This window comes from Saccopteryx bilineata, chromosome 3 (genome assembly GCF_036850765.1).
Source record: "Saccopteryx bilineata isolate mSacBil1 chromosome 3, mSacBil1_pri_phased_curated, whole genome shotgun sequence".
NCBI classification, from domain to species: domain Eukaryota; kingdom Metazoa; phylum Chordata; class Mammalia; order Chiroptera; family Emballonuridae; genus Saccopteryx; species Saccopteryx bilineata.
In genome coordinates, this window is record NC_089492.1 from 59,019,537 (window position 1) to 59,037,782 (window position 18,246).

Here is an 18,246-nt window from a genome sequence, read left to right on the forward strand (position 1 = left end):
CTTTTCCTCAATCTAGATTTTATTTTTTACTTTTCTTCTCTAGTTTGTAACACTGAAATTTTAATTTTGTAGCGGCATCCCTATAGCAATGTATTTATTTTAACTTGTCCCACGGAATGTTCCAACAAGTTTTAAAAGACATTTACCTTGCTTGAAAAGAAGTGATTAAAAATGAAAAAGTATATTTTGATAAGAACTGTCTCAATTTCAAACTCAAAGGCAATAGGCATATTCCTCACTAGCCTTTCTTAAAAAACAGGACATTAGTGCCACCAATAAAAGAGAAATTAACTAATTTTGCATAATCTCTGGTCTGTTTTCACAAGTGGATATAAAGATGACTTTTACATCCTGTTGCCTTTTGACAGCATTATATATCAAATAGAGAGAAAATTGATTAAGTGTGGAGAAAAATTATATAAATTAAAGTCAGAACCATTTTCTGTTTTTCATAATAAAATGATTGCTCAAAGAATTCCATCTGATGACTGTTGAAAGCTCACTGCAGTTTATGATATAACTGATAAAATCTGCATCCTTGGCCTTCCGACAACCTTTACACCAGCAGATGGTGGGCGTAAAGATGTCATTCATCATTTATTTACAATGGACTTTATTTATTCTAGTGTCAACAGCTGCCCCAGGGAGTGGGTTATTGAATTCAAATGTGAGGCTCTGGGTTATTTGCTTCCTTTCAAATTTGTCTTCAGAGCTTAGTTGCTAGGAGTCCATTCTGTTCTCTAATAATGATTCATGTATTGTGAAGCCATTCAGTAAATTGGGTTGTCAGGGATTGCCAAAAAAGGTTTAGAGGTCTTATGGGGGGGGGGGGGGGGAGGGATTGCATGTGCATCTGGTTGACTTGAGCAGTAGTGGTAGTATGTGACTTTTTCCTAAGATTGGTGAAGTTAGGTTCTTTTTTTCCTTATGTACTCATTCCCTACCTGCTCATATTCTACATATGAATAATAAGAAAATGATGAGGACAGTTTATTAAAGGAAACTCTCAACCTTTTTTTCCCCTCACAGGCAGGGCAAGAGTCCTTTCGTTCCATCACAAGGTCATATTACAGAGGTGCAGCAGGGGCTTTACTAGTATATGACATTACAAGGTGAGGACTTGGAAATTTTTCAGTTCTATGGTCAATGCAGAGAATTTTTCTAGGTAAATATGGTTACTAGTAATAAATATATATATTGTTTCGCCTTTATGCTTTGGTTCTTTGCCTTCAAAATTTGTGTGTCTTGAATTAAATTTAAAAATTTGCAACCAAATAATTTCCTTACATGAATAAGTACCCCCAAGTTGATCAATGTTGTAATATTATTTATGCGTTGGAATGTGCTATTATCTTTAAATGTAACTATAATCAGTGGACTCTAAATCCAGGTTCTGTACTTGAAATCTGTTTTTGTTACATAAGTTGATGGGGTTAAAAAGTTATCTTAAATGGAATATATACTGTTCCATAATACACTGCTATGGAAAACCTTTTGACAATAGTAATCAAAGTATCATTCATGTTTAGGAGAGATACATTCAACCACTTGACAACCTGGTTAGAAGATGCCCGCCAGCACTCCAATTCCAACATGGTCATTATGCTTATTGGAAATAAAAGGTAAAAGGAATGACTTACGCTTTTTTTTGCATTAATTATGAATACATTGCTAGCTATGTACGTGATCACTGTTAAAGTTTTTATCTTGTCCAAATGAAAAGTGCTTACATTTGTCCAATGTAAGTTATTTGTTTCTTAAATTATAAAATTTTGAAAACCTTAAGATATTTCATCTGATTTTTAAAATACAGATAATAAATTTTGTTGAAAGTTATTATTACTTCAAATAGTTGTTGTTGAAAGGTATACTTTAAAGAGTAATCTGAAAGTTTAACTGATTAGTAATTTAAAATAAAGCCTGCTGGTTTATTTGGGAGATAAATTACTGTTAAATATTATCTGAATCATTTTTAAATACTTCCAGTAGAAATAAGTATCTGTCAGCACTCAGAAACATATTTTTTCCCTTTTTCATGACTTAATGTATATTCTGTGAGTTAATACAATGCAGAGATTAATCCTGTATATTTCTACTTAAAATTTTGAAACTCTTTAAATACTGTTTAGTAGATATCACATTAGTACTTTTAAAATTATCTCTAAAGATTTATATTGGTGTCATTAATGTTGTTTTTCAATCTAATTTTACTTTATATTTTCTAGGAAGCATTATCTGCAGTAAATATCTTTATGTTCTACATTTAAAAGGATAGCATATGGGAAAACATGTTCCTTTCCATAGTTGCTATAAACATGCAAGAATATGGGGAAATTACCACTAATTTTAGTAGAAAATTACAGTGGTAAGAAATGAAATTAATATTTCTAAATTCATTCTTTAGGTTTATAAAATAGGGTTAAAAGAATGTTTTTGGAAAGGTAAATCATGACTCATAAAGAACACGTGAAAACTTATTTAACTTAATAATTAATAAGGGAACCAGTAAGATACTAGAGTTGATATAAAAAAGAACTCAGCACTACATATATAGTCAAATAAAGAATATTGAAATGAATTTACAAATGGATACAAAATTGAACAATATTTATAGGATGATAATTATATTTCACTGAACGTAGTCAGCATTTCTAGGGACTACAGTTATTTACATTATCATCTGTTTTCCAAAAGTCAATTTCTATCTTACAATCTTTGAAGATTTGTAGGATACAGTTATGTATCCTTGTATTCTACAAGTTCTTAGAGAGAGATTATTACACTAAACATTTATGTTAGGAAAAAGTTTCAAACAAGTAACCTAAACTTTCAATTTAAAACTAAAACTAGAACAGTTAGAGCAAATTAAACCTAAGGTAGGCAAAAAAGGAGATAATATGAAAACTAATGAAACCAAAAATTAGTTCTTGAGAAGATAGATAAAATAGATACTGATCATAAATAAAGAAGGCATATTGTTAATACCAGGAATAAAAGAGGTATACCACTACAGATTTTTCAGGTGTTATACTTGTAAGGTATTTTCCCCGCCGAGAAAGAAAGAAGGGCGTAGCCACAAAGTGTGAAATAGCAAAAGCTTTATTTAGTAGAGCGCATCCCAGATGAGGTTCTCTGGTCCGCAAGAGGGGACAGAGAAGTCGCGCCACCCCCAGTTTGTGGGTAATTTAAGCGTGATAGAGTGGAAGGGTTGATAGGACGTGGCAAAATTTCATTGGTTGACAGACAGTCGCTCTTTTTCAAAGGGCTCCTGGGAAGTTTCTTTTGGCACGCATGGGTGTGGGCGGTTCCAGCCAAAGTTCCCTGGCCTGATTCCTCACGTGACCTTCCCCCATTGCCAACCGACCTCACAATACTTATAATACAAGAATATTGTAAAAAAAATAAATGGGTTGGGGAGATGTTGGTCAAAGGATAGAAACTTGGACTTAGAGGATGAATGAGTTCTGGAGACCTAATGCACAGCATTGTGATTGTGGGACCAGTACTGTATTACACACTTCAGAGTTGCTAAGAGACTAGATCTTAAATCTTTTTACCACGGGATGCAATAATTGTGTGATGTGATGGAGGTGTTTACTAATGCTGTGTCGGTAATATACTGTTATGTAAATACCAAATCAACAAATTATACACCTTAAACTTACACAGTAGTATGTGTCAGTTATATCTCAATAAAGAATAAATGATCCCTAAATAATTTATTTAAAAACTTTTCTTTACAGCTGTTTGATTCCTCAATTCTCAATTACAGTTACCCTGGTCTTCCTAAAATTCCTGTGTTAGATGACTACTTTCTCATCTTTAGAGTCTATCTTAAGTCCCCACCCAAAAGAACCCCATAAATAAATGGAGAGATAGACCTGTAGTCATGTATAGGAAAACTAAATTTTGTATGTGTGTGTATGTGTATGTGACAGAGACAGAGAGAGGGACAGAATGGGACAAACAGGAAGGAAGAGAGATGAGAAGCATCAATTCTTCATTGTGGCACCTTAGTTGTTTATTGATTGCTTTCTGATATATACCTTGATTGGGGGGGGGGCTACAGCAAATCAAGTGGTCCCTTGCTCAAGCCAGCAACCTTGGGCTCAAGCTGGTGAGCCTTGCTCGAACCATATGCGCCCGCACTCAAGCTAGTGACCTCAGGGTTTCGATCCTGGGTCCTCCGCATCCCAGTCCGACACTCTGTCCACTGCACCACCGCCTGATCAGACTAAACTAAATAGTTTTTAAGACGTCAGTTTTTTCCAAATTTATCTAAAGATTTACTGTAACTCCAATCAAAATTCATTCGAGTTATTATTGAAAGGTAGAGATTGACGAGCTGATTTTAAAATTTATGTGACAATATAACTCTGGCCAGATAGCTGTTGGTTGGATCATCAGCTCCAAGTGTAGAGGTCAACGGTTTGATCCCCATTTAGGGTACCTACAGGAACGGAACGATGTTCCTATCTCTCTCTCTCTCTCTCTCTGTCCCTGTCCCTATCCCTTTCCCCTTCTCTCCCTTCCTTTCTGGCTAAAATAAATAAGTAAATAAAAAAATTTTTAATTTAGATTAAAATAAAAATTGAAGGATTTACTGATTTCATTAATACTGATTTCAAGATTTATTATGTTATTATAATCAGTCTGATAATGGCACGCATAAACATAAGTCAGTGGAACAGAGCAAGAAGTCCAGAAGTAGATCCATATGTATGTGGTCACCCAAACTTTTTTTTTTTTTAATTACCTCTATTACATCCCCATATTTATCTTTTTTAATATTTTTAAATTATTTTTATTTATTCATTTTTTAGAGAAGAGAGACACAGAGAGAGAGACAGAGAGAGACAGAGAGAGAGAGAGAGAGAGAGAAGGGGGAAGGAGCAGGAAGCATCAACTCCCATATGTGCCTTGACCGGGCAAGTCCAGGGTTTTGAACCGGTGACCTCAGCATTCCAGGTCGACGCTTGATCCACTGCGCCACCACAGGTCAGGCTGTCACCCAAACTTTTGACAAAGGTACTAAAGGCAGTTCAGTGGGGAAAAGGGTAGTCTTTTCATCAAATGATGTTGGAACAACTGAACAGCCATGTACACACAAAAAAAGAACCTTAACTTTTGCCTCATACCATATATAAAATTTAACTGAAAGTGTATCTTAGACCTAAATGTAAGTGCTAAAAGTATTGAAAATTTCTAGAAGAAAACAAGATTTTAATGTATTCAGTATTGTCAAGCATTTCTTAAATAGTACAGAAACATAAAAAGGGGGCACAAGGGATCAATAAATTATACCTCTACAAAATTTAACACTTGTTCTTTAAAAGACAGTTTCAAAAATGTAAAGGCAAGCTATAAATTAGGAGAAAATAAATATATGTAGAACATGTATCTGACAAAAAATTTGAATCTAGAAGAAATGTAAAATTCTTACAATCCATTAATAAAAAGACAACCTAGTTTTTTGTTTGTTTTCTTTAGTGGAAGAGACAGACAGGAAGGGAGAGAGATGAGAAGCATCAACTTGTAGTTGTATCACTTTAGTTGTTCATTGATTGCTTCTCATATGTGCCTAAACTGGGGCGGGGGGTGGGCTCCATCTGAGCCAGTGACCATGGGGTCATGTGTATGTTCCCACGCTCAAGCCAGCGACCTGTCCCCACCCCCCACCCCCACCGTCCCACACACACACTGAAGCTGGCAACCTCAGTGTTTCTAACCTGGGTCCTCAGTGTCCTAGGTCCCTGGTCGGCAAACTGAGGCTCACGAGCCACATGCGGCTCTTCAGCCCTTGAGTGTGGCTCTTCTACAAAATACCACATGCGGGGCTACCTCGATAAGGAATGTACCTACCTATATAGTTTAAGTTTAGAAAATTTGGATCTCAAAAAAAATTTCAATCGTTGTACTGTTGATATTTGGCTCTGTTGACGAATGAGTTTGCCGACCACTGTCCTAGGTCAACACTGTATCCACTGCTCCATTGCTTGATCAGGCAAGATAACCTAGTTTTTAAAAATGAGCAAAAGATTTGAACTAGCACTTCACTAAAGAAGATATACCAGATGGCTAATACAAAAATATGTAAAACTACTGAAGGGAATGCAGGTTAAAATCTCAATAATATACCATAGCACACTCACTGAAATGGCTAAAATTTAAAAGATTTAACATACCAAGTGTTAACAAAGGTGAGAGGAACTGAATCTCATAAAGAGCTGGTGGGACTACAGTGATACAATTTTGTAAAACAATTTGGTAATACCTTTAGAAAGTAAACATGCATCTGCCATACTACCTAGCCATTTCATACCTAGATTTTAACCCAAGATAAACATGCTTCATATGTCCACACAAAGAATTATACACAAGTTTTCATAGCAGCTGTATTTGTAACAGCCTAAAACTGAAAACAAGCCACATTTTAATTAACTGGTGAATAAATTGTGATATAGCCATATAATGAGTACCACTCAGTAATAAAGAGGAATGAGCTATTGATATATACAACAATGTGGATGAATCTCAAAATTATTATGCTGAGTGAAAAACAGACAATAAAGAAGACATAGCATGTGATCTCATTTATATAAAATCCTAGAATATAAAGAAGAATCTGTAGTGGCAGAAAGCAGATCGTTAGTTGCTTAGAGTACAGGGCAGGGGGAGGAAAAGGATGTATTACAATGAGGTAAGAGGAAATATTTTAGAGGCTGATACCTTCACAGGTATACATATATCAAACTCATCAAACTTTTATGTACATTACTTTTATGTCAGTTATGCTGTAAAAGTAAAATAGCAAATAGCAATATATGTTATAGATTTGAATGTGAAAAGTTGTTTTAATGGAAGTCTAGATTTGCTGTTAAGAGAACATACTTATAAGTACTATAAGCCTTTTACAATGGAAGTATTAACTTTTGATTACTTTGTAACTAGATGTATGTATTATCTTGGCTTTCACTCAAGGACTTTCTTGCTTATCCTTTTCTTATTTAAATCACTTCACTAAACCATTTAGGATGAAATATATGGAAATGAAGTTTTAATTTTTGTAATATGGAAGTATTCATACTATTTTTCAGTGAGGATATGTAAAATAAATTTAGATTTACATAAAATACTGCCAGTCTTACTGGGTACTCAATAAAAAGAATATTGTAAAAGACAACAAAAGTGCCCTGGCCAGTTGGCTCAGTGGTAGAGCATCGGCCTGGCATGCAGGAGTCCCGGGTTCAATTCCCGGCCAGGGCACACAGGAGAAGCACCCATCTGCTTCTCCACTCCTCCCCCCTCTCCTTCCTCTCTGTCTCTCTCTTCCCCTCCCGCAGCCAAGGCTCCATTGGAGCAAAGTTGGCCCAGGCGCTGGGGATGGCTCCATGGCCTCTGCCTCAGGCACTAGAATGACTCTTGTCGCAACAGAGCGACGCCCCAGATGGGCAGAGCACTGCCTCGTGGTCGGCATGACGGGTGGATCCCGGTCGGGTGCATGCGGGAGTCTGTCTGACTGCCTCCCCATTTCCAACTTCAGAAAATACAAAAAAAGGAAAAAGAAAAAGACAACAAAAGTGAAAGTGACATGGGAAAATGATCCAAGATTTAGTAAATTAAAAAAAGCAAATTACAGTGAATAGTGGGTGTGAGGGTATTTTGGTAGGGAAAAGCAAAATGAGTAATATAGAATTACATTCACCAAGATGTTAATTACTTGTGGAAAATAAAGTTATGAGTAGGAGTTTTTTGTATTTTTTCTTATTTGACCAAAGTTCTTAAATATAATTGATTATCAGAAAAGGTAATGATTAAAAATGTTTTAATGATACAGTATATATAGCACAGTGGTCTGGATGGAATCACTACATCAACTCTTCGCAGAATTGATGCTTTACTTAACACCTTTGTGCCTCAGCCTCCTGATCTGTCATGTGATTTAAATGAAATTTTAAATGACTATGTCACTGGAGAATTTCAAATAAATTGTTGCAGTCATTTAATAGAATATAATACAGCACAAAAACATTAAGAAAATAGACCTACATGCATTATGTAGATAACTTTGAAAAACATAAGATTGGCCAAAGTTACAAGTTGTAGACACTAGCTACATCTGAATTTTTTAAAACATGCAAAAAAAAGACCTTTTCTATTTATGACTATGAACATGAGTGTAAATATAAAAACAATAGAATGAAAATGCCAAATACAGAGTAGTGGTTACCTTTGAGTTAAGAGGAAAGAAAATGGAATCAGTAAACAGGCACACAGGAGACAATTTAGATGTATAACTACCGATTTTATTTCTCAACAGAAAAACTGATACTAATCTGTCAAAATGATATGTGTGAAGGCTAGATGGAAGTACATGAGTATTATTTGTCATCCTTTTCAGTGTGCTTAAAATATTTTATAATAGTAAAGATTAAATATTTTCAACAATAAAACACACTTGAAGGAGACTCTTAGTTTCCCCTCTACCTTACTAATACAAGTCCAGTAGGATAAAAGTGAGTATCATACTTTTGTCCTCAATTTCTAGCTTCGATTTCTCTCTTTTTTGTTATTAACAGGTATACTGAGAATTACACCAACAGGGATTAATAATCTAATTTTGTTTTTAGTACTTTAAATTTTATTAGTCTCTTCAGCGTCTGAGATTGTGTGACTTTTTTTTTTAATTCATTTTTAGAGAGGAGAGACAGAGAGAGAGAGACAGAGAGGGAGAGAGAGGAGAGAGAGACAGAGAGAGAGAAGGGGGGAGGAGCTAGAAGCATCAACTCCCATATGTGCCTTGACCAGGCAAGCCCAGGGTCTCGAACCAGCGACCTCAGCATTTCCAGGTCGACGCTTTATCCACTGCACCACCACAGGTCAGGTGTGTGACTTATTTTTTAATCACATTCGTAGAAAGTATTTCTGGCTGAAGGATGAGGAAACTAATGTAGTTCTGTTTTCTCAAATTATTACTTTGAATAAAATGGCTTCCTTCTTTGAGAATGCACTATACTCAAAGGCAGGGTATTAGGCAAGATACTTCCTTTAGGTTTCTCCTAGTTTTGGCATTGTAGGACTGTAATTCAGAATATTCTCTTGGATTGTTAGTTCTTTTTTTTTTTTTTTGGTATTTTTCTGAAGTTAGAAAAGGGGAGGCAGTCAGACAGACTCCCGCATGCACCCAACCGGGATCCACCCGGCATGCCTACCAGGGGGCAATGCTCTGCCCATCTGGAGCGTCACTCTGTTGCAACCAGAGCCATTCTAGCACCTGAGGCAGAGGCTATGGAGCCATCCTCAGCGCCCGGGCCAACTTTGCTCCAATGGAGCCTTGGCTGCGGGAGGGGAAGAGAGAGACAGAGAGGAAGGAGAGGGGGAGGAGTGGAGAAGCAGATGAGTGTTTCTCCTGTGTGCCCTGGCCGAGAATCGAACCCGGGACTCCTGCACGCCAGACCACTGAGCCATCCAGCCAGGGATGGATTGTTAGTTCTTTGAAACTAAGCAGTGTGTTCTAAATACTTAGACCCTCATAATACCCAGGCTAATGCAGTGATTATTATGTAATAAAAATTAATTTAAAGCTTTGGTCCCATAGCTCAGCTGCTTAGAATATTGTCCTAGTATGCCAAGGTTGTAGGTTCAATCCCCAGTCAGGGCACATACAAGAATCAACCAATGAATGCATAAATAAGTGGAACAACAAATCAGTGTTTCTCTTTCTTCCTCTCTATATCCCCCCCCCTCTAAAATCATTAAATTAAAAAAATAATTAATTGAAAGAATGATCAGTACAACATTGAATCTATTGGTACATTTTCTATGGATATCTCTATTTGTCCTGTGTTGGTTAGTAACATGGCTCTTTCTTTCCTATTAGTGATTTAGAATCTAGAAGAGAAGTAAAAAAAGAAGAAGGTGAAGCTTTTGCACGAGAACATGGACTTATCTTCATGGAAACTTCTGCTAAGACTGCTTCCAATGTAGAAGAGGTAAATAAGAAGCCCTTTTAAATGTTCATCATCTTTTTACTTAATAGAATTGTTCTATATACTTTAATATTCATTCATTGGTATCTCCCATAGCTTTTTAATCACTGATAGTCTTTGAGTATCATGAAGTAGGAAAATTTCTTTCCTTGGTGAATTGCCTTTTAACATTGATTTTATATCAGTCTTGAATTATATTCTGAGCCCTCTCTTAAAGCCAGAATGCTTTAACACATCTTCGTATGCGTTTTCCCAAAATCTTTTTTATGTTGCATAAGAGGGAGCAAAACAACACTAATGAAGTTTGAATAAGTAGATAATTATCTTTTACAAGGTAGATACATTGCTATACTCCATTTTATAGAAAGAAGAAATGAGGCTAAAAAAGTTAAGTAGTTTGCCCAGAGTAATGCTGTATATCCACCTTCTGTATAAGAATCTTAACAGCAACTGCAGGAAGAGATTCTAGAATACAAATGATTAAAGAATCTCATTGTTCTAAGGATAACAGGGGATGAGGTCATAGGCAGCAGCTAGCCTTCAACATAGTAAACAGTGAGTAAATAGTTATTAAATAGATACTTAGAGCTCTTCTAATTAACCCTCAAACCCAGAAATTGACTATAGTAATTTAACAACATTGATATTCACTGAAGAATTGTTTCTTAGGTGAGATATTACATTTACCCAAACTTGATGATTATGTTCTCCTTAATGCATTTCCTATAGTCACCTGCTAATGCTTTACCATATTTTATTGCCAATAATTTCAACTTGGTAACATATAAGAGCAATGTTTCACTTCACACAGCAAACTCAGAGAAAACTGTTCCGTCCCTTTGTTTGATAATAGATATATATGTAAACCTGCCTGCTTTCAGGGAGGGACTTCTTTATTACAGGTATTGTATTTGAAACTATAAGGGCCAACATGCTGTGGGGGTTTCAAGACATCTGAAATGTATCCTTACTGATTAATAACAATGGATTTTCTTGCTGTTTTTTTGAGCCACACAGACAATTGTTTGCATTTGAATGATGTACCATACTGTGAAGTCAGATAACAAGGCATCAACTACTGGAAAATAATCCTAGATTTCTAGTTGTGTCTAATGCTTTTGTGTTCATTTTTATTAGTTATAACAAGTAACAGTAGGTGCTTATTTGTAAATAGTAAAACTACTTTTATCATTTAAATGAAAAAAATTGAGCTGCTGCTTTTACCATCAGCTGACTAGTAGTAAGGTTCTTTCACACTTATCATTTTTCTGTGGGAGCAGTGTCAGAGGAAGCCAAATAAAGCATAGGTTTAAATAATAAATCTAAAGTCTTATAAAAACAGTACCCAAAGTGTCAAGGTTTCAATAAAAAGTTACTCTTCATACCTAGAACCAGGAAGGTCTCAAACTGAATTGAAAAAAAAAAAATCAAAGAATGCCAGGAGCAAGATGACAGGTGTTAGAATTTCTATCTCACAAATATTTTCTTAGACAAGCATTGTAAAAATACCTCAACAGGCCCTGACCGGTTGGCTCAGCGGTAGAGCGTCGGCCTGGCGTGCAGGGGACCCGGGTCTGATTCCCGGCCAGGGCACATAGGAGAAGCGCCCATTTGCTTCTCCACCCCCCCCCCCTCCTTCCTCTCTGTCTCTCTCTTCCCCTCCCTCAGCCAAGGCTCCATTGGAGCAAAGATGGCCCGGGCGCTGGGGATGGCTCCTTGGCCTCTGCCCCAGGCACTAGAATGGCTCTGGTCATGGCAGAGCGACGCCCCGGAGGGGCAGAGCATCGCCTCCTGGTGGGCAGAGCTTCGCCCCTAGTGGGCATGCCGGGTGGATCCCGGTCAGGCGCATGCGGGAGTCTGTCTGACTGTCTCTCCCGGTTTCCAGCTTCAGAAAAATACAAAAAAATAAAAAAATACCTCAACAAATAGAAGCAGACTTGAAACAGTGAAAAACAGTCTCAGCAAAAGAAATACAAGGTAAAAAGAAGAACCAGATAGAAATTTTAGAACCGAAAATATAATAGCAAATAAAAATCTTAGTGGATGAATGAAATCAGCAGAATGAAGGGGACAGAGGAAACAGTTGGTTAACTGGATGACAGAACAATTGGAACTACTCAGTCTAAACTACAGAGAGAAAATAGACAAAAAAAATTAACAGTGCCTCAGAGACCTATACAATAACCTAAGTTCTAACATAGTGTTATCAGAATTCTAGAAAGAAGATGGCTCTGAAAAAGAACTAAAATAATGACTGAAAACTTCCCAAATGTGGCAGAAGATACAAACCTATAGATGCAAGAAGCTACGCCAAATCCAAACAGGATAAACCCTAACAAATCTGTACCAAGACATACTTCCATTCAGAGTCAAATCTCTGACTAAAGACAGAGAAAGAATCTTGAAAAAAAACTTTACTAAGTTGAATAACAGCAAATTTGTCATCAGAAACCACATAGGCCAGAAGGAACTAGCACAGCATGTTTTAAGAGCTGAAAGAAAAGAACTTTAAGCCCAGAATGCTAGAATCAGCCAAAATACCTTTCAGGAATGAAGAGAAATCAAGACATTCCTAGATTTAAAAAAAAAACTAGGAGTTTATCAATAGCAGGTCTACTGGCAAAAGGAAGTTACAACCTAAACAACAGAAGAAAGAGTCTTGGGTGAAGGAACACTAGTAACCAAAAATATGAATAATTATGATAAACTTTTTCTTAAAACTTCTGAGTATTGTAAATAATGTTTGACAATTTAAGCAGACCTATAATGTCTGATGTGGTTCTCTGCATACATACAGAAAATACCATAAATCATTGTGAAGTAAGGGATGTCAAGGGAGGTGAGACTACTACTCTTCACCTGATTGGGTAAAATGACAGTATTAGTAGACTGTGATAAGTTTTATATACACTATTTAATACCTGGAGCAACTACTAAAAATATACAAAGAGATACACTAAAAAACTATATAAATCAATATAGAAATAAAAAAAGTTTCCATTAATCCTAAGAAAGGCGGAGGAAAAAAAACAAAAAATAACACGAAAAAATAAAATGGTAGATTTAAGCCCTCACTTAGCAATAATTACATGAAATGTAAATAATCTAACTGCAACAATCAAAAGACAGATTGGCAAACGGGATTAAAAATTATAACAGCTATATGGTGTCTACAAGAAACTCATTTCAAATATAACAGTGTAGGCAGGTTGAAAATAAAGTGATGGGAAAAGATATATCATACCCTAATCACAAAAAAGCCAGAGTGGCTTTATTAGTATCATATCAAGTAGACTTAAGAGCAAAGAAAATTGCCAGAGACAGAAAAACATATAATAACAAAAGGAGAATTCATCAGGAAGATATAGCAATACTAAATTTGTATCACCAAACAACACTGCTGAAATATATGTGAAGCAAAAACCAATAGAACCAATAGAATTAAACTAGGCAGTGGAATTAAACCAGACAGAAATCAAAGATAGTCTCCACCTATAATTATGAATTTGTCTCTCTTTCCTTTCTATTGGTTCCAGTTATCAATAACAGATAATTGGAAAATTCTTCAAAGACTTGGAAACTAAACAGCATACTTCTAAATAATATATGTATCAAAGGAGAAGTCTAAAAGGAAAATTTAAAATACACTAAACTTAATGAAAATGAAAATAAAGCAGTTTTTGTGGGTAACAACTAATGCAGAGGTAAATTTATAGCATTAAATGCCCACTTTAGGAAGGGAAAATCTCAAATCAGTCATCTTAGTTCCTACTAAAGAACCCAAAGCAAAAAAATGAAGGAAATAACAAAGATAAGAGCAGAAATCAGAAAAAATTGAAAATGAGAAAACAATAGAGAAAATAAATGAGAAAAAGCTAGTTTTTTAAAGTTCAATAAAATTGACAAATTTCTGGCAAAACTTGACAAAAGAAGAAAAGAGAAAAGACACATCTTACCAATATCAGGAACAGAACAAAATACCACGATTTATTCTGCAGACATCAAAGGAATAATACATAAATATGATAAATTAGATGAACAAAAAAACCCATAAACTACTACAACTCCTCTTGTGTAAAACATTATTTGAATAGCCCTCTAGTAAGGAAATTGAATTCATAATTTTAAAATTTCTTGAAAAGAAATGTCTAGGAACAGATGGTTTCATTGGAGAATTTTATCAAACATTTAAAGAAAGGATAAACAGCCGTTTTTTTTTTGTTTTTTTTTATTTCTATTTATTCATTTTGGAGAGGAGAGGAAGAGACAGAGAGGAGAGGAGAGACAGAATGGGGGGAGGAGCTGGAAGCATCAAGTCCCATATGTGCCTTGACCAGGCAAGCCCAGGGTTTCGAACTGGTGACCTCAGCATTTCCAGGTCAACACTTTATCCACTGCGCCACCACAGGTCAGGCCAACAGCAGTTTTATACTATCTTTTCCAGAAAGTAGAAGAGATTAAACATTTTCTTATTTATTTTATAAAGCTATTATTACCTGATACCATAACCAAAGAAAGTAAAAAAAGAAAAGTACAGACTGGTAGCTTTTATTAATACAGAGTGGGGCAAAAGTAGGTTTATAGTTGTGAGTACATGAAACACTTTTTCTTGCATTATTACTATATTTTCCGTACAAACAACTATAAACCTACGTTTGTCCCACTTGTATATAAACAAAAAATCTAGACAAAATATCAGCAAATAGAACTTCAACAATATATGAAATAATGTATGTACCTCATGCTGATTGGAATTTGTTCCAGATATACAAGAGTGGTTCAATATTCAAAAGACTTGAGTATTGTAAATTATGTATAATCACCTATTTTAATAGGATTAGGAAAACTACATAGCAGTCAATGCAGAAAAAGCATTTGACAAAATTTAACACCCACTCGTTTTAAAACTCTCAAAACATAAAAAATAAAAAGAAAGGAATTGAAGAGAACTTCCTCAGCTTGTCAAAGAGCATCTACAGGAAACCTACAACTGACATTATACTTAATGACAAAAGGCTAAATACTTTAATGCTTTAATCCTTTGGAACAGGATAAGAATGTCTGCTCTCATTTAACATATTGGTGGAAGTCCTAGCCAGTGCAACAAAGCAAGTAAACGAAATTAAGGCACACAACTCAGAAAGGAAGAAATAAAACTGTGTATTACGTGATTGTCTCTATAGGGAATTCCAAAGAATTCTCACACACACACACACACATACACACACACACACACACACACACACACACATGAGGTGACATGAGTTCAGCAAAAATACAGGGTGGAGCAAAAGTTGGTTACAGTTGTATGTGAAACAGAGTTTATCCTTGTATTATTATCTATTAATGTATTTTCCATATGAACAACTGTAAATATACTTTTACCCCACCTTGTATATCAAATCTTATTTATTTATTTATCTTTTTTTATTATTATTAAGTGATAGGTGGGGAGGGAAGGAGGGAGGCAGAGAGACAGACTCCCAAATGACCCCGACCAGGATCCACCCTGGCAAGCCCACTGTGGGGCGATGCTCTGCCCATCTGGGGCCGCTGCTCCGTTGCTCTAAAGGAAGCTAATTCAGCACCTGCACCTGAGGTGAGGCCATGGAGCCATCCTTAGCACCTGGCCAACTTGCTCCAGTGGAGCCTTGGCTGTGGGAGAGAAAGAGATAGGGAGAGGGGGAGGGGTGGAGAAGCAGATAGACGCTTCTCCTATGTGCCCTGGCCGGAAATCGAACCCGGGACTTCCACAGCAGTTCTACTGCTTAGCATCTAGCCAGGGCCAAAACTCTATTTCTTATACTAGCAGTAAATATCAAAATTTAAAATACAGTACTGTCTATAGTCACAGAAAAAGAAAATGAAATACCTAGGTGTAAATCTAAAAATAACATGCATAGGATGTGTATGCTGAAAACTACAAAACACTGATGACAAGTCAAGATCTAAATAAATGGATAGATATATATATACTCATGTTCATTGATTAGAATACTCAGCATAGTAAAGATGTCACTTTCTTTGCAAATTGATATACAGGTTTAACCCAATTCCTAGGAAACAAAATCTAATAAAGAGTTTTTGTAGATACCTGACAGTATTAATATAAATTGATATGGAAAGACTAAGGAACTAGAATAGCTAAAAAAAACTTTGAAAAAGAATCATAAAGTAGGAAAATCACTGTTTGATTTCAAGTCTTAAGTAGCTATAGTCACTGAGACAGTGGTACTAGTGGAGGGATAAGTAATCAGTGAAAAGAGTAGAGATCCCATAAAATAGACCCACATAAATATGCCTAGTTGATTTTTTTTTTTTTTTTTTTTTACAGAGACAGAGAGAGAGAGTCATAGAGAGGGATAGATAGGGACAGAGAGAGATGAGAAGCATCAACATTAGTTTTTCGTTGCGACACCTTAGTTATTCATTGATTGCTTTCTCATGTGTGCCTTGACCGTGGGGCTACAGCAGACCGAGTAACCCCTTGCTCAAGCCAGCAACCTTGGGTCCAAGCTGGTGAGCTTTGCTCAAGCCAGATGCGCCCGCGCTCAAGCTGGCGACCTTGGGGTCTCGAACCTGGGTCCTCTGCATCCCAGTCCGACACTCTGTCCACTGTGCCACTGCCTGGTCAGGCGCCCAATTGATTTTTAACAAAGGTAAAAAAAAACAGTTTATGGAGGAAGCTATCCGCTTATACAAATGGTACTCTAGCATTTGGATAAATTATCTCCTATTCTTAGGGAAACAAATGAGAAAATCTTTAGAATCTGGCACTAGGCTTGCTTGTCACTAAAAGCATGATCCATAAAAGGAAAAATTGATAAGTTGGCCTTTAAAAATGTTTAAATGATCCTGATAAGAGGATTCAAAGACAGTCTACAGATTGGGAAAAAATACTTAGAAACCAAATGTACAAATAACAAATAATATCTAGAATAAAGATCTCTCAAAATTCAAGAAAAAATTTCAATTAGAAAATAGGCAAAAACATGAGCAGACATTTTTATGAAGAGGATATATAAGTGACACATAAACACTTGAAAAGATACAGCATCACTAGCCATTAGAGAAATACAAATTAAGACCTCTGCAAGGTATCATCACCACATACCTATAGGAATGATTAAAATAAAAAATAGTGACAACACCATATGCTGGCAAGATTGTAGTAAAAGTAAATCACTCATACATTACTGGTTGGACTAGAAATGATACAGCTACCTGGAAATATTTTGGCAGTTTATTTCAGAACTAGACATACAAATACCATACAGCCTAGCTTTGCACCCCTGGGCATTTATCTGAGAGAAATGAAGACTTACGTTCATGCAAAAACCCATACACAGATGTTCGGAGCAGCTTTGTTCATCATAGCCAAAACTGGAAATCTAGATATCCTTCATTGGATGAATGATGTACCCACACCACGGAATTCTACTCAGCAGTAAAAGCACAAACTTGATACGTACAACAACCTAGATGAATCTCCAGAAAACCATACTTTGATTAATGGTTACATACTGTGTGAGAATTTCTTGAAATGAAAAAATTAGAGAAATGGAGAATAAATTAGGGATTGGCAATGTTAAAGAGGATGTCAGGTTGAAAAGGAAGGTGGGTATTGTAAAAAGACAACGTGGTAACAATTGTTCTGTGTCCCTTTTTTAATATTTTAGTTGTAACAATGTACGATACATTTCCAAGATTTCACCAATGGGGGTAACTAGGTAAAGGTTACACACTGTCTAGTATACCTGCATATAAAGCTTGAATTATCTCAAAAGGCTTGATCAGAACACCATAATAACCACATACAAACTAGTTAAATTTATCCTTGGATTACAATGTGAATTTAAGATTATAATGGCAATTTAAAAAATTTTAAGATTAAGAAGCCTCATAATGGTTATAATAAAACACTAATCTGAGGATATGGGTTATAGTTGTAAAAGCTTAAATGGTACTTTTTGAATTCATGAAGATCATTTAATTTATTTTTTAAATTACTAAGTTTTTTATTAAGCATGGCTTTTTCATGAGTTGGTCACATTTCTGCACAGCACATTTTACACATCAGCCATCCTGCTAACCGGCTGAATGGTAATGTTTAGCATATGCCTAACAAATTACAGTTACTATTGAGATTTTTATTATGCATAGACTTTCTTAAGATTTCTCAGGAGTAGCTAACAGTGAGATTATACTGATATTTATTTTTAAAAGACAAGGTTATATGGAATTAGAAAGACCTGGT

At 35.8% G+C, this 18,246-nt stretch overlaps 1 protein-coding gene across 1 annotated transcript in view; it reads left to right on the plus strand.

Moving 5' to 3' along the window:
* Nucleotides 1–18,246, plus strand: part of RAB2A (RAB2A, member RAS oncogene family) — a 92,717-nt gene that overhangs the window by 54,480 nt on the left and 19,991 nt on the right. Inside the window, exons 4-6 of the mRNA XM_066266182.1 lie at nucleotides 1,030–1,112; nucleotides 1,530–1,622; nucleotides 9,881–9,992. Of these exons, the coding sequence (XP_066122279.1) occupies nucleotides 1,030–1,112; nucleotides 1,530–1,622; nucleotides 9,881–9,992 (288 nt within the window). The remainder of the gene's footprint in view (nucleotides 1–1,029; nucleotides 1,113–1,529; nucleotides 1,623–9,880; nucleotides 9,993–18,246) is intronic.